This window comes from Pungitius pungitius, chromosome 15, assembly GCF_949316345.1.
Source record: "Pungitius pungitius chromosome 15, fPunPun2.1, whole genome shotgun sequence".
NCBI lineage: Eukaryota > Metazoa > Chordata > Actinopteri > Perciformes > Gasterosteidae > Pungitius > Pungitius pungitius.
In genome coordinates this window covers 3,234,194-3,254,228 of record NC_084914.1, presented here as the reverse complement: position 1 = coordinate 3,254,228, position 20,035 = coordinate 3,234,194, and the positions used below count along the sequence as shown (strand labels likewise).

The following is a 20,035-nucleotide window of genomic DNA, read 5'->3' as shown; positions in this document are numbered from 1 at the left end:
GCAACGTGAGCTGATGATGATTAGCCCCATTGAGGGCTGGGGGCTCTCCAACCGGTCGCCTGATTGCAGGAGGACATAAACATACCACACCGACTCTGATTAGCAGCGCAGGGCCCGGACAGGCTAATTCTTATAATTGCAAGTGACTCCAGCAGCAAATCTCTCTCTCTCTGGTCTGTTGAGACCATTCAGATCCTCTCTCTTTGCCTTTTGGAGAGGAACTCGGATGTCACTCAGCGCCACTTTGCCCTTTGTATTAACCATGTTTTATTTTTTTTAAAAAGAAAAGAAATTGGTCACGTTTGTTAATGACCCAATCATATCTACATTCACATAAAACGTTTATTATTTTAATCTTTTTGATCATTTTCGGATCTACATAGGCAGGAAGGAAATTTCCTGTTATAACTAAATATATTTGTAGGCATGTATATATATATATATATATATCGTGAGGATATGCTGGAAATCTTGTCAATACTGTATCTTCAATTTAAAAATGGATTAAATGAAGTCAGGGATGATTAACATGATGTTCCAAATGTTTTCTTTGTCAATGTCTGATGTGAGAGACTGACACTCAGGAGCAACTTCCTAAATCAATGTTTTCTGTTATTTAAATTTTTTTATCATATGACCATGCATGAATTACAACCGTAACGCCACACAATTTCAGACAGTTTTTATCGTGTTAATTTAAAGTGTAGTTTGATAACAATCGATCTGGTTTTAAAAATGCAAACTTCTTTTCATTTATATGAGTATAGTATAGAAAGCAAGAGAGAAAAATATGGGACAACAGGAAATAGTCAAAGAACTACGACTAGATTACACGGACATGGTGGAATATTTTATTTTACATTGAGCCACATTTTTCTAGAAAATCCTTAAGTACATTAATACCGTTGGGAAAAATTATTTCCATGAGTATTTAAGGTCAATCCTCAATGTTCAAAACATCATCACTATGCCCATTATCAAGCCATCACATTAGTAAAGTGTTCTTTTATTAAGATATAAAACATATTGTACACTGACCATGTATTTGAACAACTCTAGTCTCTAGCTCCCTCTTGTGGTGCGCCACCAAATGTGTAGCTCTAACTGGAATACAAATAACAACAAAAAAAGGTAAAGCGCGGCCCAACATGTATTTAAACCTATTAAGTGTGTTATTATCCTCACATGTGGAATAACCAGCACATTCAGTGGACATAGTCTCTGTACTCCAGGAGCAGGTAGTTCTTGATGGCGGTGGGCAGATCCAGTTCCGGCACCACCTTGTGCACCCGGTCCTCCAGGAAGATCCTGATCCGGAAGCGTGCCAAGTGCTGCAAGGAGCGCGGGGTCCGGGCCAACGAGAAGACCGACTCGTAGAACCCTTTGTGCTCCTGGTCGGACAGACGAGACAAAGGTGTGTTGACAGAAGACACGACATGAAGGGTGTGTCCTGACTTCTTGAATTTGTCATTTAACGCGCTTGCCTTCAACGCCTCCGATGACACGGACTCAACCCAGGCGTCGGTGACTTTGAGGTGGCTGTAGGCGTTGAGCAGGACCTCGACGGTGCGTGGAGATCCGCAGCAGTACTTCAGAACCTGCACGGAACCACCACCACAAGAGCACGGATTCATATAATCATCATTTAAGTTCATGAGTGAGCTGGTGACTCCATAGAACTGAAGAAATAAAGTAATTAAACACTTGTGAAATGAACAGATTGGTCTTCCCTCCAGGGGTTTAACTGGAAATTATGCAATTAGTGCTAATTAATCTCCTATTAACACTTGCCTAATTAGGAACCAGGCATTTTGTCTAGTGCACGTGGGTTCACTGATGGTTGTAGTCTGTTTCCCGCAGAGTGCAACACTTCACGCGGTGTCACGAAATGGGAATGATTTGAATGTGAAGTTGTGAAGTCTGGAACATGGCAAGGAACAGTTTGGAGTTTCGCGTCTCTCTTTTTCAAGATGTTACATTTGCAGTACGTGCTAATTATGCAAAAAAAACGAGAAGCCTTGACGAATATATGTGGAACACCTCGGCTAACATGGACGCACGCACGCACGCGCGCGCGGATGCTACCGTTGACACAACGTCACGATGCTTTTGATCCCCTACCACGGGCAGAGCTCCGGGCCACACCCGGATGGACCCGTGGTTGAGCAGAGCGCGTACGATCCTCTCGGGCTGATGGGAGAGCTTGTAGCACACCACCTTCAGGATGTTGTGCATGGGCGCCTCGCCGCCGTACTCCATGTCGTTGACGCACGCCCCGTTGGCCAGCAGCAGGTCCACCACGTCCGGGTTGGCGTTCTTGCAGGCCATGTGCAACGGCGTGTGCTTGTCCTGGTCCACGGTGTGCACGTCGGCGCCGGCCTCCAGCAGCACCTGGCACACCTCGAAGAAGCGCCCGAGCTCCCGCGCCTCCTGCGGTTGCGAGCAGGCGGCGATGAGGGGCGTGAGGCCCTCGTTGTTCCGCTTGTCCACCGCCGCCCCGTAGCGCAGGTAGAGCTGCGTGTGGGCCGGGAGGCCGTTGCTGGCCGCCACGTGCAAGGGAGTGTCGTTCTCGTCCTGAGTGCGCCCGTTGATCGCCGCCCCGTACTGAAGGAGGTTCTTGGCACACCTGCGGAAGAAGTAAGAAGTGAGCGTTCCTCAACGCCACGTTGAACCTGACCAGACTGGGTTGGGCGTCTTGTTCTAATGTTCAGAAAAACGCTGCATAGCCGACTCCCCGCATTCGCTCTGCAGCGACTCACTCGAGGGATTCGGGGCTCGTGCAGAAGTGCAGCGGCATCAGGCCGTCTTCCGTGACCGCGTTGGCGTTGGCGCCGTGGATCAGCAGCAGTTTGGTGCACTCGGGCTGGCAGTTTTCGCAGGACTCGTGCAGGGCCGTGGTGCCCCCGGGGGCCAGGTCCACGTCGGCCCCGCGCTGCAGCAGGATTCTCAGGCAGTCGGTGAAGCCTCGGCCGGCCGTGATGTGGAGCGGCGTGGTCAGCTCCTGCTCATAGCTCAGCGACCAAAGTCCTGCAGGGAGCGAGATACAAAGTCGACTTTGAGCTCGACGCCTCGCCCCCCCCAGGAGCTCTGGAAATAAGCAGACGCGCCATCCAAGGGTGGTTTTTACTGCCAATTAGAACATGCTTCATCACGTATTAATGGTTACGTGACTCTTCCCCCAAACACTTAACAGGAAGTGTCCAAGCTTTTATTTTAGCGTCTAGGGAATCCATTCCATATGAATGTTTTTTTAATAAGGTCAAGACATTTTAACGTTTTGTTTCACACCATTAAATACGTCAGAAAATATCCCACTTGTGAATTTTGAAGCTTCATAGTCAACAGGTGGCTAAATTAGACAACAAAACGCCATCACACCGACTTGTTATCTTTTTTTCTCCTGTGTTTTCATGCGTTTGTTTGCAAAAAATTAGCTCGCTGAACAAAACGTGTAAGTGTCACCATCGTGTGATCGGCACAGACCTTAAATCTCTGCAATAATCCAAAACCCAATGGAAACATTCCACTGGCTTTTTAATCCAGGAAACCTGTGCTCACTCCCGAGTTTGGCCTAAAAGAAACCCCACGTCATCCATGCAGCACTCTAGAACACACGGCAACAAGAAAGACCGTAAACCCGTTTTTGGCATAACTTCGGCCGGTTTGATTCAGCTCTGATAAACCCACTCAGGCCCCTGTAGTTAAATCTGAAGTTCTTCCACTCCTCGATGTTGCTGGTGTCATAAATGGCGTCGACGAGGTACTCGTAGTCCTCGTCGTCCACGATGCTGAGGGCCGTCAGCTCATCGCCAACGATCAGAGAGTTCCAGAACTGCAGCACGCAACCCGAAGCCCTGGCTGTGGCGATCACGTCGCTGCGGTACTTCTTCGGCTTGTGCCACTTCAGCGGCGGCGAGACGTAAGCCATGCTGGCGCTCACTGGATGTCACTGTTTAGCGGGCTGCTCTATCCCCGAGTAAATAAAGGCTTGTGGTGGTTGTTTGTGCAGATGGGGCTATTTTAGGGCGGCGCTATGTGATATTTCGCTTGACCTGAGGAAGCCCCGCCATTGCAGTGGCATTGAGAGCCAGTGACTGGGCCGTTTCAGGTCATCTGGCCCACTGATTCACTCTGGTCACTGGACATGGAGAGATATCCAGTATTGCCAAGGCCCATTATTATGTTTAAACAGAATTTTTGAAGTCTTGATCCTTAATCCGAACCTAACTTTAAAGTGTTTTTCGTCTCCGGTCTCCCGCGAAAGGACCCCAGCTGACTCCAGCTCTTGAATTTGTTTACGTGGTGGACACATGATGGCAGCTGTAAATATTGCCTTGTGCTCTTTTCTATAAATATCACAACGCTGTGTCTTTAAATACAACGGCTCAGGGTGAGACTGCGGCTTGCAGTCACATGTTTTTAAAGCAGTGATTAACTTTTCTTTCCACCAAGAGCCAACAAGTAATTATAACTTTTGTCCATTTTGGAGCCCCACTGCTGAGAAAAATCACATCAATTACTGACTTTTCACCTGACCAGTCAAAAGCTCGGACACATCATATTGAATGATAAAATGTGTCTAAACTTCTCACCGTGGTGGGGGGGGGGGGGCTGTAAATCTAATGAACAACAAATGTTGTCTCTTACCGTCCCCGGCGGCGACCCAGCGCATGTCCCCCCCCCGTGGCTCGACGATGAGGTTTGCCGTGGACCCTCGGGGGAAGAGGTGCCGCACGGCCTCCAGGTCCCCAGTGTACAGAGCGTTATGGACCACCGAGTCCTGGCAGACAGCCGGTGGCGTTAAAGTGCCGGAGCTCAGCGGTGCCCTGTCCCTGAGCTCCTTCTTCAGCATGTAGCGGTTGAAGTGATGGCCGGCCAGCTGTTTCTTGTACTTTTCTCTCTCCAGCGTGTCTCTGTCATCCTCGAAAGAGCGCAGGGCCGAGGACGTGAAGACAAAGCTGCCGCGCGACATGCTACGATGTAAAAGTGGTCGTGTGTGAGGTGTGTGTGTGTGTGTGTGTGTGTGTGTGTGATTAAATAAGGAACGCCGGCTTCAAAGGGCCTGTATCTCTGCTTCAGTTGTTATTTCTTTCTCAGCCTGGCTCACGTCCACTAGGCGCCTGCTGGCTGTTCACAGGTTTGGTTCACAGGGTTGTTTTGATATTTTTGGTATGAGACCCTCCCTACGGTGTCACAAGTAACTAGTGGCTATTTTTATGTCTCACATGCAGACACTTGAGCCTCCTTTGCCTCCCGCAAAGTTACAGCCATGAATTGTCTGTCAGGCCGCAGGTATCGAAGGAGTTGAAATAACTAATGTTCTGTAACTGGGATACATGCTGTTTTTAGGGGGCGAGAGAACATATATTTATGAAATGATATAGAATCATTACACAGCTTGAATCAGCAACAAATTGGAGGCTTTCAAAAAAAATCTAGATGGCATTACATTTTAGAGCTTGACCTAATATGTTTGACTTTTTTTTCCCCATTACATTTTTACATATATTAAAAGATTATGCATAAAATGTATTTGACCTAATGTGTTTTGACTTTTTTCCATGATATTGTAACATTTTTAGATTTTTTTTTCAAACCATTTTCAACCCTTTATTTCTTTATTTTTTTCCATATTTTTCGACCAAACATATTTTGACTTTTTTCAAAACATTTTTTGACCCAATTTTTTTTTTACTTTTTTGACCTAATTTTGTTTTAAAATTTTTCGACAAACAAATTTGGACTTATTTAAAAAAATAATAAGACCTAATATTTCCAAACCATTGACCTAGTATTTTTTTACTTTTTGGAAAGAGAATTTTGACCTAATATTTTTCCAGTTTTCTTTGTGAGGTTTTTCCGACAATTTTACAAAATATTTTAAGACTTGATATTTATAACTTGTAATAATTCTGACCTAATCCCTTTTGACTTTTTTTTCCATGATATTTTCCAACCTAACCTATTTACACTTCTTTTATCAAAAAATGTCTTGACCTATTTTTTCAAAACATTTTTTTCTCCAACATATTTTTACTTTTTATTAAAAACTTTTTTTGATACGGTCAAATCTTCAAATTTTTCTTTCAGGAAGAGCAAATGACAATGCCCTCATAGTGTCCCCTTGGCAAAATATATTTTTCCACTGTTTTTTTTTTTTTTTTTCAAGAGCCTTAATGGATTTTATGTAACCACATGGCTTCCTGCATTAGAACATTAGGTTGAATGACTGGCGACCGCTGTGTGACTCTGCGCCACGTGTAGCGTTCTGATGGCGGAGGGACGGCGCATAATTAAGCCTCTTAAGCCTACTCGCTTTGGCATCTGACAAACATCTCTTTTGACTGATGGACCATCATTTTGAGATGCTGGTAGAAACGATATCCAGTAGCAAACCTGGTCGCATTCTTTAACTCTCCGGAGTAATTCACTTTTCTATTAAAATCTTCTGTATTAGACATGCAATGTATAAAATTGCTGATATTTGAATGTGTTTTCATCCACCTCTGTGTCAGAGTACATCAAAAGGCACGAGAGCTCTGTTGAAAAAAAAAAAAGAGGTCGGCCCCACAGCTGAGGAAATACGTGATATTTATGAAGAGGTGTTACCTTCTTTCCCATTTGAAAACGCAGAAGCATCACTGCCTCTCATCTATACCTTAATGACTGTTCTGGTATGGAAATCAAGGTCATTTATTCTATGTTACAGTTTGGTAATAGATGCCACATTAAACTGAAGGCGAGTAAGAGTTTCAACTTTGAAAACACACATTACCAGACAGAGACTAGGAATATTGTTTTTGCGGCTGGAGTACATCCTTTTAAATGATATACATAATGAGTTTATAATATGCATCTGGGCTACCTCCTCTCTACTTTGATGTCTTCCAAATGGCCCGGGTGTCATCAGCAAAACATGTAGGCACTTTCCCGCCTCATTGACTCCCAAATGTATTTTAAATATCATTCCCGGTAACGCAATTATTTAAAACGCTGAACTAAACACTTACTAATGGGGAAAAAGACAGCGACTTCGGTAAATTCATTTCTCAAATGGTAGGCATTCGTGTTTCCTTTTTTCTTTTCTTTTTCTTCCTCTGTGAAGCGGAGGCAACTTTGATGACAACAAAAAAAACATCAGCGGTAGTAGCACCCCCTGGCCTCACAGCCCCCCCCCCCCATGGACATATTAAATCTTTGGTTTTCCTCATATTACCCACACGAAAGCTGCCTCTCTGAGGTTTTTTTTTTTCGACGCGGTCAACCATCCTCCACCCAAAAGCGGCGAGAGGCTGGACATCCGCAACGAGCCTGATGAGAGTGAGGCACTTCATTTATGCAATCATAGGCAATTAGTTCCCTCTGATTATGTGCCTCTTAATGCTGTTTTGAGTACTGTGGCACACAGTAATACAGAAAGAGATTAAACTATAGCCCTCTATCCACACTGAGCAGTCATTTAAATATACTGAGAACATAATGAAATGTACACAGTAATTACATGCTAATGGATTTGCAATTGGATCGGAAACAGAGTGCACCCAAAGAATTCAAAGTTTAGAGAGTGCCACTCTGACATCATAGCAATCAATTATTCATCAAGTGTTTCTGATATTAATGATTTATGTGTTACCTATTGCTATTCTTGTCACAGGAGTCACGATCCTGTCTGGCATATGTGAAGTCTGTGCTAAGAGAACAATTCCTATGTAATTTACACATTCACACTAAGGGAGTTAAAAAGAGAAACAGGTTCTTAGTTTTGAGTTCTGATAGAATACGAGGTCACTATGGAAACATTATGAGCAATGACAAGCGGGCTTAAATTGACCCGACAACATTATCTGAAGGAAAGGCTTGGTTGCTGAATTCATGCATTTAACTGGTGATTCTGATTTACATCTGGGCTTATTCTAATTTTCATAATATTGTTTTAACTGGCAGTCCATACAGACACGTTAACGTGGACCCACACATAATACCGTTAGAGCACATTTGATAGCAAATATGTGGATTCCTTCCACATATGCGGCTCACCTGGCTACAACGGCACTTTGACAAGTTGCCATGTTTTCAAATCTCCCTCAGGTCTCATCAGGATGCTTGAGATGTTGGTGGAGAACCCAAATTAATTTATAGCGCCTTGAATTGAACAGTAGCTCCAAACTATTCGGTGGAAGTATGATTACTTTTTTTGTACTCTTTCAGCTCTGAGCCCTCTACCTATAATATATTGAATTGGTCTTTGCAGATTCCAATTGTCTCTCAATGCACTGATCACCACGCAAATAGCCCTTTGTTTCATCATGACAATTGAGAGGTTCATATTTCAACCTAATAGTCCTGTATAACTTTAACCATCTATCACAACCTCATTTCATTGCGGTTGCAGTTAATACGCGCTTCCCTGCCAAGTGGAACATTCTCTAATGATGCACTCTCACACGAAAACAAGGCAAGTCAGCCCGGGCTCTGCATCACTCACTAATGCATCCATCCATAATGTGTTCATAGTAGTCTGCCTAAAGGAGTCAGCGATGACTACCACCAGGCATAGGCACGAGAGGGGATATGGGGAAGGGTGCAAGATACAAAACCTAAATGGGCGTGATAATCATTAACAAAGTTAGTGCCATCAACGACTGTATCACGCTCATAATAACATCAGTAGATTTTACATCATTACAGAGAATCAGGGCAACATCTAAAATGAGTATCTCACCAATAACATTCAGCTGTGGGAGTTACATCCAATTGTAATACAACATTGAGCCTGACTTTGTAGGATGTTGACAAGAGCAGCCTAATTGGTGTATGTAAAGCCTGATTTAAACACCATCCTAATTAGAAAGACCTTTGTCAGTTCCTCCATTTTATGCAGATTCGACTGGTGCAAACGCAAGTGCCATTATCCTGTAATCAAGTACTATTCAGTCGACAGCGTTGTCTTTTAAAACCCTGATTAGAATGCATAACAAGGATGCAATGTTGCATTATATTCCGTTTTTTAAATATGGACATTTTTTAAGCTAACTGAATAATTTATTTTGTCTGGTCTTGAAAAAAGACAGGTGAAAAATATTACTTTTAAAATAGAACATTGCCGTTTTTTAATAAAATAAATATTACCAGTATTGACCGTCTCTACACGTGACACTTCCCTGGTTTTGAAGATATTTCTAAATACATAAATAATGTGTGTGTGTGTGTGTGTGTGTATATATGTATATGTATAAGTATACACTCACCGGCCACTTTATTAGGTACACCTGTCCAACTGCTCGTTAACACTTAATTTCTAAGCAGCCAATCACATGGCGGCAACTCAGTGCATTTAGGCATGTAGACATTGTCAAGACAATCTCCTGCAGTTCAAACCGAGCATCAGTATGGGGAAGAAAGGTGATTTGAGTGACTTTGAACGTGGCATGATTGTTGGTGCCAGAAGGGCTGGTCTGAGTATTTCAGAAACTGCTAATCTACTGGGATTTTCACGCACAACCATCTCTAGGGTTTACAGAGAATGGTCCGAAAAAGAAAAAACATCCAGTGAGCGGCAGTTATGTGGGCGGAAATGCCTTGTTGATGCCAGAGGTCAGAGGAGAATGGCCAGACTGGTTCGAGCTGATAGAAGGGCAACAGTGACTCAAATAACCACCCGTTACAACCAAGGTGGGCATAAGAGCATCTCTGAACGCACAGTACGTCGAACTTTGAGGCAGATGGGCTACAGCAGCAGAAGACCACACCGGGTGCCACTCCTTTCAGCTAAGAACAGGAAACTGAGGCTACAATTTGCACAAGCTTATCGAAATTGGACAATAGAAGATTGGAAAAACGTTGCCTGGTCTGATGAGTCTCGATTTCTGCTGCGACATTCGGATGGTAGGGTCAGAATTTGGCGTCTACAACATGAAAGCATGGATCCATCCTGCCTTGTATCAACGGTTCAGGCTGGTGGTGGTGGTGTCATGGTGTGGGGAATATTTTCTTGGCACTCTTTGGGCCCCTTGGTACCAATTGAGCATCATTGCAACGCCACAGCCTACCTGAGTATTGTTGCTGACCATGTCCATCCCTTTATAACCACAATGTACCCAACTTCTGATGGCTACTTTCAGAAGGATAATGCGCCATGTCATAAAGCTGGAATCATCTCAGACTGGTTTCTTGAACATGACAATGAGTTCGCTGTACTCAAATGGCCTCCACAATCACCAGATCTCAATCCAATAGAGCATCTTTGGGATGTGGTGGAACGGGAGATTCGCATCATGGATGTGCAGCCGACAAATCTGCGGCAACTGTGTGATGCCATCATGTCAATATGGACCAAACTCCCTGAGGAATGCTTCCAGCACCTTGTTGAATCTATGCCACGAAGAATTGAGGCAGTTCTGAAGGCAAAAGGGGGTCCAACCCGTTACTAGCAGGGGGTACCTAATAAAGTGGCCGGTGAGTGTATATATAAACATATATACACACATATACTCTTGAGACATTTTATTTTTCAGAGCGAAGAATAGTCACTTCCGGTTGCCATCTTTGTTTTTATGTCGCAACTTAAGAAACAAGTTTAATGTGAAATTCCTTTTGTTTTTTTTGTGGCAGGCGGGATATTTTTTTTTATCATTTGGAAAGACACATGAACGTCTTCAAACACCGGTAAGCGTCGCCTAACAACACAACGTGTTAACATTAACCCTTCGTGACTATTGCTAGCTAACGTTTTTGCTAACGTTAGCTGCTTAAAATACTAATGTTACGTTAATGTTTTAAAGTCAACGGTAGCCAACGTTACATGAGGGGGGGGGGGGGGGGGGGGGCGACATAACTGATACGCAAACTGTTATATGAACGATTCAGTTCAACTTTAACCTGACGATAAATAGCGATAGGTGGCTGCTGACAAATTAGCTAACGTTAGCCGCTTATTTACTAGCCAACTTCTTAGCTAAGGACGACCACATTCGGAAGTTAACGTGCTGAGAATCAACATGCTAGCTACTAAGTTGGCTAGCTAAGAGCATCTACGCGTTTATACAGCCCCAGACGCGTCGTCGTCACGTTCACCTGTCGGAGTTCAGCCTGGTGTCTCGCTAAGAAGCACAGGTGTCGCTGCTTAGACATTTATGTGGATCTAAACGGGGCGGTTGACGTTTTCTGCAATCGGAAATAAGTTTGATGTTACTCTGCCAAATACCATAATGGTAAGATTTGTTAACTGTAAAATTAGTAATTGTGAGCGTACCACTGCTGTGCAGACGGCATTTTAATACCATTAACGGTTTGTTAGTTTGTGTAAAAATTGTAAAAATATGGTGATTTTCACTGTCAAGCACACATCGATGGATACGATCTAAGAGCACGCGTATAGGTGTTAATTTAAATAGATGCGGCACATTATCATAGTTGATCTCACCAACCAAAAGCTTTAATGTACAGAATGAAGTGTGTCAAATCAAAGACTCAGTAGAGATGAGAGTGCCCCATCTAGTGGTTGATACAAGTTACTGCGTCATCTGTTTAAAAAGAAGAGGACGAACACATTAAAGGAAACCGATTTGTTTTGTGCGCTCATGTTTATTGGAAACCAGGCCACAACAAATGGAGGTCCTCATTTGGAACTGGTGTACTTGGTGACGGCTTTGGTCCCCTCGGACACGGCGTGCTTGGCCAGCTCCCCGGGCAGCAGCAGCCTCACGGCGGTCTGCACCTCCCTGCTGGTGATGGTGGAGCGTTTATTGTACTGCGCCAGCCGGGACGCCTCCGTGGCAATCCTCTCGAACAGGTCGTTCACGAAGGAGTTCATGATGCTCATGGCTCTGCTGGAAATCCCCGTGTCCGGGTGAACCTTTTTTGAGGGAAGAAGAGCAGAATAACACTTGGTCGGTTGTTAATTTAAATTATATATACACATACATGACGCAATATAGGAAAAAGCACGGGCCTTTTTCTTGTTGCGTCCACCCACCTGCTTCAAAACTTTATAGATGTACATCGCGTAAGTTTCTCTTCTTTTGGCTTTTCTTTTGCCCTTTTTCTCCCCCGAACTCTTCCCCTTCTTTTTAGATATATCATTAGTCATGTTTTTTTTGTGTGTAAATATTTAGTACTTCAAACGCCGTACCAAGTACTTTAGGAATAGTTCTCGCGGATGTGTGGCTAATGAGCAGCTGTTTATGTAGCGTGCGTCAATTAGAGCCCGATTCAGCTCAGCTGCTTGGCTTTCTGTGACCGTCCCATCCATAAAAATATCCCGAATGACTAGGACAAGGAAGGCATCTGCAGCTAAGATGCATTTCTAGCAAGTTAGCTTTGATTCAGCGCGTTAGTGTTTTTGTACAGCAACCTTTTATATTTATTGCATGTGATATTATTGTCCAATAGGTGGCACACTTACACCATTTTTATCACTCCGGGAGATCTGTCAATTGTAGCTGTTTACCTGTTTTGGATTCCACAGCAATCCACTGTAATCTTCCATTTTACAAGCTAACAGGGGAGTATTTGGATGAAGTGATATTTGCAGAAGAACACGTTCCAGCTGTATTTGCAGTATGCTGTTGATCCTGATGTAGACCAGCTCAGTTTCTGGATGTCCTGATGCACAGTGAGGCTATGCTTATTTAAAAAAGTAAGGTATTGTAAACCGTGCTGGATTAAAGCAGGGACGTGCTCCCCATGCTCCTTTTTGGGGGAAATTTGTACAGGTCCCTATCATTTTCATTTATACTGTATTTACTTAGTACATTAGCTAATTCTGTCTCAACAAACTGCTAATTGGGACTAATTCTAAAGGCTATTCAGCCGTGTGAAACTTTATGTCTTTTGGGATTTTTGGAAAATTATAATCGAAGCATTTTCTATGTATATATTATCTCATCACATTGTGGAAAAAATATGACTCGGTATGATACATACATTAATCAATGTCTTTGCATCATTAAGGGCTCGCTGGTGGTTGTGGAGGTGAGCCCTGTCTGGGTAAGTCCATCAGTCTGTTCTTTTGATGGATCCACGTTTTTTAGGTCTTTAGTTGGTAGTGTTTAATTGTGAAGATGTGGGAGGATTTGTTTAGTGAAGGTGTGTTTACATTTCTCTAGACACTTTCAAGAACGTCTCAACAAATTTTATCCCAATTTTTAATTTGAATAAAAATACTTTCACTTCAGGCGTGTATTTTCCTCTTGCAGATCCTGGTTTTTATTCATGATAAATAGATTTACATCTTTATTGTCTTGTTTTAGTCACATAGTTTAGCATATTTGAGGCAGTAATAGTTTAGTTATGGACTCCTTTTATCCAGATTTAATAAAAAAACTGTCAGCCTCTTCTGACTTTGAACATAAATGATGTCCTAATGCATTTTATTCCGCCTATCCCACACTGTTATTGTTTTTTCCAGATTTCATTTTATCATCTATCCTCATCTAATAAGACATTTCCTAATACTTTAAATATGTGAGAATAGCTCAATTCTATTCATTGATTTGTGTGCTGTGTTCACTATATGGTCAAGCTCCTGTATCACACGTTTTTGATTAATGACACCCAAGGTAAGAACTGGACACAATAATCCCTTTTTATCATTTAGACACGTCTTTGTAAATGGTAAAGCACTTCATCATGCTCCTTCTTTGCTATGATAGCAGTGCTCGGGTCAGCGCTATTGGCCTTTAGTCAAGCTCCTGAGGTTCATCTCTTCGCTTGAGGGAGATGCATCTATGAATAATCCCAGAGAAGTAAGGAATAGAAAGCATTTGCTAACTCACACCTTATCAAGTAGGCTCTAGGCTGTATAGAGGGTGAAGTAAATGAACAGTAGTGTTTAGAGAGTTTCAAGCAGCGGCCCTCTGCAATAAAAGCATCATAGTTAAAAGGTTTTTGTATTTTAAATACTCATCACTTAAAATCTTTAGCAAGTCAGTTACTTAGATTTTCACAAAACAAGATTTAAAGGGACATATTTATATCGTTCAAGGAGCAGTACAAAATAAACATACATCGGGTAGAGCATTGTTCTTCACCAGCCCTCTGGTGTTGGAGACTCAAATAAAGCATATTAGTCAAATATCTGCTTCTATCTCTTTTTATTGAGAGCTTGTGACATTTGGGTTGATGAACAACACATTTGTGTTATATTTTGAGCATGTATTTCTGTTAAATCACTTCATACACCGCCATTCTTGTCTCGAGGGTCTTGGACTGTTTCTCCTCCTCTCAGTTTTGGTCTCCACATCCCACTGTAGATATTGAGCTGTAGATTACACACAAATGGGCCCAACAGCATTTATGCAAGGTCGTTTGCAGCAACTGGCACGCACATTTAAAAGCAGCATTACGTATGACTGTATTGTGAAGGTTGTGTTCTCTCTCTTGCCAGGCAGATATCTGGGGTTTGTTTGTTCCTCTGTGAAGAGAAGCTGGGGAGTGAGTGAGTGAGTGTGTGTGTGTGTGTGTGTGTGCACATCTGCTACAGTACTTGGTGTGGCTGACATTGACTCAAAGTGTTGCCTGTTCTGTTCATAACAACCCTCCATATTATCATAACATATTGCTTAAGGTCACGACAAGAGTTCTTTTTTCTTTTTTTTTCATCTGCTGCCTTTGTAGCTCGATGGAACAAAAGCGTCGCTTGATACCTGTGGTGATTACCTTGTTGTTGCCAAATGTGCACGTTGGTTCACAATCTTTTATTCAAGTATACCAGTTTGTGTTCCTGTGAACTTCTCCACGTCTGTGGAGGCTCGCATCGTTCTGGAGGATCACACTTCATCATTTGTGGTTCAGGTTGTGTTTTTCGCTTCTCGGCCGGGTGCAGCATTGCATCTCTGCTGCTCATTCTTTAACGTGGTGATGGATGGGCTCTTAAATGTCGCCGGTTTTACTGCAGAGTTCAGTCCCCAACAGAGTAATCCGTCCTCCTCGTGCATTACAAAGAACAACACGCAGAAACCGGTTCCTTCAGCTCTTCATTGTATGAGGGTGGTCTACTTGTCTTAGGATTGTACTAATTATATTAACACATTTCTAAATATCCCAAATCATTCAGATCCACACAGCGAGAGTGGGAACGCTGCTGCTGTGTTTGTTTTGACTAAATCCGGATCTTTACTTGTCAAATTCCGGTTTCCACTTCAGTGTTTGCGAAAGCTTTTGTGGCGCAGCAGAAGGACCGCAAACATAAGACCAGACTGAACCATATCCATCTTGTTAGGAAACATGTCAATTTTCATAAATCCAGGTCTCGGTTAGCATTTTATACAATGGCTGTTGTGGATTAATGTACAAGGCATTACTTCATAATCTGACTAAAGCTTAACGAGGATCTGTAAATGAAAAGTTGTAGTAATTCCACAAAGTATTATCAATATGATTCTCTGGGATTGCAGTTGGGAGTCAAATTTAGTCTAGGCTGCATCTGGGTCTATCTATCTTTTAAACATTAAGTGGCTTAGCAGTGGCCACAATGTGTCAGTCATAAAGAAACGGAAGAAAGGAAGAATTTTTTTTAGGTTAAATTCAGACGAAAAAGAGAGTGCAGTGTTTAGCAGCGCCACAAATATTTCTCCTCCTTATTAATATTCACTGTGCTGTGCTTTCCACCATCCACTTGAAAACCAATTACTGTTAAAAGTCCACCACTTTCATCCTGCAATCTGCAACAACAGGCATGCCTGCTGGTATGAATTTAGGATTAAAGTTTGCTAATTTTTACACAAGAGTCAGGACAAAGTTACCCAAATCTTAAGAATCCTGCCGTGACGACAATGAACCTGTCTATGGTTGAATATGGAAATAAGTAATGTGCAACATCCACCACTCTCATATTGACTATTTATGAATGTTTGAGGGAATGGTGTTTGTTTAACACAGTTATTAATGACAATATTCCGTTTTTTCTGCTTAATGAAATTCGAGGTTAGCTCTGGCAGGTTTTCGTCAACCCACTCTACATCTACCATGCTCCACAAACGGGTCCAGTGCTTGGAGATCCTGTATCCTTCCTACATGCTCACCAATATGTGTGTGTGTGTGTGTTATAATCGTCATTAATGAGCACGGCGGTATCTGTAAAGTAACATTAACCATTCAGCCGGTCTGTGTTTCATGCAGTATTTTCAGTCTGTCAGTGTTAGTTACTTACCAGGCTCTGTTTGAGACTGAAGAAATATTAAAACACAGTCAGGGTCTCGTAGGTTAAATAGACACGGCATCATCAGCACATTAATCATTATGTGTCGTGGCTGTGAATACGAAGGAGTGTTGCTTAGCTAATACAGGAGGGAATCGTTGCCAAAACAAAGTCTATGACATTTTGGCATTTAATAGAATCTGCTGCGTTGAGGTGTCATGATGTTATGAATTAATAAGAGTTGCTAAATCTTGTTTTGGTTTTGGCTTTTACTGCTTTTTCTTTGGGGGCGGGAGAAGTAAACAAAAGGCTACTGGCTTGTAGTTTTGAAATTGCAATATGTCAACCGTTTTGGAGGACTTGTATTGCACGTCATGTGATAAGCCTGCGGATTCAAAACCACAACAGTCCGTCACTTCAGGCGTCATGCTGCGTTTCCTTTTGTCACTGTGACATTGTTGAGTTAAAGATCAAATGGTGTTTGCAGCTTTATCGGAATTCCATACCTGTATAGTCGTGTGGGTACTGGTTGCTATGGTCACTCCATGGTTACCACGGCCGAATCTTGATTTAACCCTCACGGGCTGTGGTCATATCCGTGGCGGTTTCCCTATTATTATGATAATAAGACATCCCCGGGTGGCCATCGGGAGCTCGGAGAGATGAAATGGTTCCTCAGATATGGTGCGGGGGAAATTAACATTTAACCAAAGTAAAATCACTAACTCTGTTAGCGTTCATGAGGCTGTAACGTCGTCACACATGGAGAGCCGTGTTGCTGGACTGCTATCGCCTGCCTGAAATGAAATGGAGATAATGAACCCACGCTGTCACAAGAGAAGACGACACAACGCAGTATTTAATCAGATGTTTATGGAATTCCAGGCAATCATCCTCAACCTGCCTGCCTCTCGTGTTTGCATTACTTCGTCGTTTCAGGGTCCCTATCACGTGTGTGTCAACGCCATAAACGTGCAACCTGTAGCGTTGTTGCAAGCATGTCGGCGGCAGAGACTGACACGGCGAAGGTGCTGTTCGGGATGGAGACGCTTCCCTTGTGAGCACAGACACACAGGCAAAGCAGCCATTCAGCAGTGGGATGGAGCCTGACTACTAAAGAGGATGAGGGAGAGGGAGGGAGGCTGAAAGAGCGAGAGAGCAAGGAATGGGGGAGTGGAGAGAGCGAGAGAGAGAGCGAGCGAGAGAGAGGAAGCGAAAAAGAGTGAAAGGCTCCACACGGCAGAATATAAATCTGTATGTTAGCAGGACTAAAGCTGCAGGTCTCTGAGCGTCTTTAGTGGTGAAGCCGCTGGGGGGGGGTGGCCATAAAGCATCAAGAGGTGGTTTTCCCTGTTCGCCGAGGACCTTTGCAAATAAGGAAGTGGAAGCCTGCAGGAGCTGCGAACGGCAGTTTTGTCAAGCACATTGGTGTGCTGGCCGGAGGTCTCTGACCCCCTCGCTTTTTGATTTTTTTTTTTTTTTTGATTTGATTCTTTTGCTGGGGAGAAAAAAAAGAAGCAAAAAAAGATCCGAGAGCAAGGAGAGGGAGACCAGTGAGCCATATCTCTCTTTATTACTTTCATTCATAAAATCCATTGCATCCCATTATCACTGAGATGTAGAAGCATTCTCTCCGGTTAGAGGAGGAAGGGTCCCATTGACTGCTGAGGCTTAGCACCGCTCTCCAAAGCGCTAGCCCTTTTCATTTCAGCCCAGCCCCCCCCCCCCCTCCACCACCCTCACCCCACCTCCTCATTTTCTCGCCTCTATCCTCTACATCTCCTGTGTTCTTCTCTTTCTCCCCGCCCTTTGTATTCTTGTCCCTTTTCACGCCACTCAGGATTCAGGAGGCGTTGCGTGGGTGTCTCTGGTGCTCTCATTGTATCTGGTGCCGCTACAAAGGACAGCTGAGCAGGGAGTGAGACACATACAGCTTTTGGAGATAATAAAATAGCAGCCAGAAAGCGAGAGTTGGGGGTTTGGGGTGGGGGGGGGACTTGGGACTACAGGAACAGCTGACAACCACTGGAAGGTGAATTTGGGATGAGAGGAAAACCGTTACAGAGACTGACAACCTTTTTACGGTGGCTTTTCATTGGGACAATCGCCACTACTTGAGGGAACAAGGAGGCAGCGTGCCGAACCAGACACTGCTGGACGGATTCTGCATTTTGCTGTTGCTAAGCAAAGTCTTTTTTTAACCCAAAGTTCTTCAACAGACGGTGTGGAGCATCACTCTGCAGCCATGAAGGGAAACTCTGAGGAGAGCATTGAAAGCGCCAGGCCCTCCAACCTGCAGGCGTTTGCTAACATATCCACCCTACATGGCATGAGTCACATATTCGCTTATGGGCACATGACATTCCGTCGCTTTCTGTGGAGTCTCTCCTTCCTCGGCTCGCTCAGCTTATTGATGGTGGTCTGCATGGATCGGGTGTCGTATTACCTGGAGTACCCTCACGTCACCAAGCTGGACGAGGTGGCGGCCCCCAACCTCACGTTCCCCGCCGTTACCTTCTGTAACCTCAACGAGTTTCGCTTCTCCAGAATCACCAGGAACGACTTGTATCACGTGGGGGAGCTCCTTGCCATCCTTAACAATAACTACCAAATAGCCAACCCGCACTTGGCCGAGCCCGAGGTTCTGGCCGCCCTGAAGGATAAGGCAAACTTCCAGAACTTCAAGCCCAAACTGTTCAACATGACCGATTTCTACAACCGCACGGGTCATGACATCGGTGAGATGCTGCTCCAGTGCACCTTTAGAGGAAATGATTGCTACCCGGCGAACTTCACCACGGTGAGTACTCACGCTGTTTCCTTAACACGCTGTAACTCTGCACCGCGGGCTGTATTTCCTGCCGGATCTGACCGCTTGTCCCCTTTCTTTTAAGGCCAGCTGAGCTTCGACTTGAGCCGTATTTAGTCCTAGCGATTCATTTGAAAAACATGCCTGGCTTTAATGCACGAGGTTTCTTAATATGGCTTAATGTTTCTGTTGTTTATTTTACACGTTGTTGTCTGTTCAGATGTTGTTGTTAGGGTTGCATTGTGCGCTGTAGTTAATGCGCACGCTGTGATTAGAGCAAATGGTGCATTACCCTGTGATTAGGAGAAGGTCCAAAAGTGAAATGCCGCAAACATCGTTGTCTTTTCCATCACTGGGATGATAAGTTATATCCTACAGGAGAGCTTGGCTTCCAAGAAGAGATGGATCATTGTTTTGAGGTGATGTGTATCTCTGTATTTCCAGGAGAGATCGTCCCCACGAGGGGTTGTGCAAAAGGGGCTAATGGATGGTTGAAAGCATCCATACAAGCGTTTGTTTTTTTCACAAAAAATGGAAGTTCTTTACTCATTATTGCTTTGTTACGAGGTCGGAGTCACCTTGCTGTCTCTCATTTCTCGCACCTCGTTTTTTCGGCTCATTGAAATATTCATCAGCGTTGCTCTAAATGATGACGACGACGAGTTGTTTCTCAGTAGTCAGTGGAAACATTTAGTTTATTGTGCTTTTTCAAATGGCTAAATGAAACAGACTAACCCGTCTCCAAAGATTATTCCTAATGTCTTTCAGAAAAGGTGCTGTATTGTCACCGAGCAGTCGCTCTTGTGTGCTTCGATTCATTCATCAACGCTCCATTTGGCTTCATTTGCAATCCAGCATAACTCCTCATTCACTGTTCGGTCTGAATGAAGCTCACCAAACTATGTGTGCTTTGTTGTGTTAGTTGATATAGCTGATAATGCAAACCTCTTAAATGAAGGAGTATTCAATTGAAAAGTAATTAAAAACATGTATGCAGTAACAACAGTTGTCCCCACTAGCTATGGACTATGCTAGTTAAAGCACAGTCCTTGATGTTGGTGACATCAGACTATATAAGATTTAAGCAC

General features: G+C 43.6%; 3 protein-coding genes across 5 annotated transcripts in view; 1 reads left to right on the top strand and 2 right to left on the bottom strand.

Moving 5' to 3' along the window:
* Positions 1–640: 640 nt before the first annotated feature.
* Positions 641–5,153, bottom strand: asb10 (ankyrin repeat and SOCS box containing 10). Of its 2 annotated transcripts, none has more exons than XM_037457508.2 (5): positions 4,648–5,153; positions 2,760–3,027; positions 2,122–2,626; positions 1,485–1,598; positions 641–1,391 (listed from the first exon to the last, which is right to left on the bottom strand). In XM_037457508.2, the coding sequence occupies exons 1-5, from the start codon at positions 4,970–4,972 to the stop codon at positions 1,206–1,208; spliced, it is 1,398 nt and encodes a 465-aa protein (XP_037313405.2). In that variant the 5' UTR covers positions 4,973–5,153; the 3' UTR covers positions 641–1,205. The 2 variants fall into 2 exon arrangements, with proteins under 2 accessions (XP_037313405.2, XP_037313406.2); XM_037457509.2 differs by lacking the exon at positions 4,648–5,153 and adding an exon at positions 3,688–4,504 and having other exon boundaries at positions 645–1,391.
* A 6,314-nt stretch (positions 5,154–11,467) lies between these two features.
* On the bottom strand, positions 11,468–12,265 carry zgc:92591 (uncharacterized protein LOC436997 homolog). Its single transcript, XM_037457730.2, has 2 exons — positions 11,975–12,265; positions 11,468–11,854 (listed from the first exon to the last, which is right to left on the bottom strand). The coding sequence occupies exons 1-2, from the start codon at positions 12,086–12,088 to the stop codon at positions 11,618–11,620; spliced, it is 351 nt and encodes a 116-aa protein (XP_037313627.1). The 5' UTR covers positions 12,089–12,265; the 3' UTR covers positions 11,468–11,617.
* Positions 12,266–17,104: 4,839 nt separating this feature from the next.
* The window catches only part of asic1c (acid-sensing (proton-gated) ion channel 1c), a 52,739-nt gene continuing 49,808 nt past the window's right edge, over positions 17,105–20,035 (top strand). Inside the window, exon 1 of one of the 2 annotated variants that reach the window (XM_037457480.2) lies at positions 17,105–18,938. In XM_037457480.2, coding sequence (XP_037313377.1) covers positions 18,384–18,938 — 555 coding nt within the window. In that variant the 5' untranslated portion in view covers positions 17,105–18,383. The remainder of the gene's footprint in view (positions 18,939–20,035) is intronic. The other variant, XM_037457479.2, reaches the window with a different exon arrangement.

Bases quoted from the DNA above. Each gene is read 5' to 3' on its own strand.
- zgc:92591 (XM_037457730.2), bottom strand. From the start codon at position 12,088: ATGACTAATGATATATCTAAAAAGAAGGGGAAGAGTTCGGGGGAGAAA. The intron at 11,855-11,974 runs GTGGGTGGACGC...CCCTCAAAAAAG, and splicing joins TCTATAAAGTTTTGAAGCAG to GTTCACCCGGACACGGGGAT.
- asb10 (XM_037457508.2), bottom strand. From the start codon at position 4,972: ATGTCGCGCGGCAGCTTTGTCTTCACGTCCTCGGCCCTGCGCTCTTTC. The intron at 2,627-2,759 runs GTGAGTCGCTGC...CTTCTTCCGCAG, and splicing joins ACGAGCCCCGAATCCCTCGA to GTGTGCCAAGAACCTCCTTC. The intron at 1,599-2,121 runs GTAGGGGATCAA...GGTTCCGTGCAG, and splicing joins GGCCCGGAGCTCTGCCCGTG to GTTCTGAAGTACTGCTGCGG.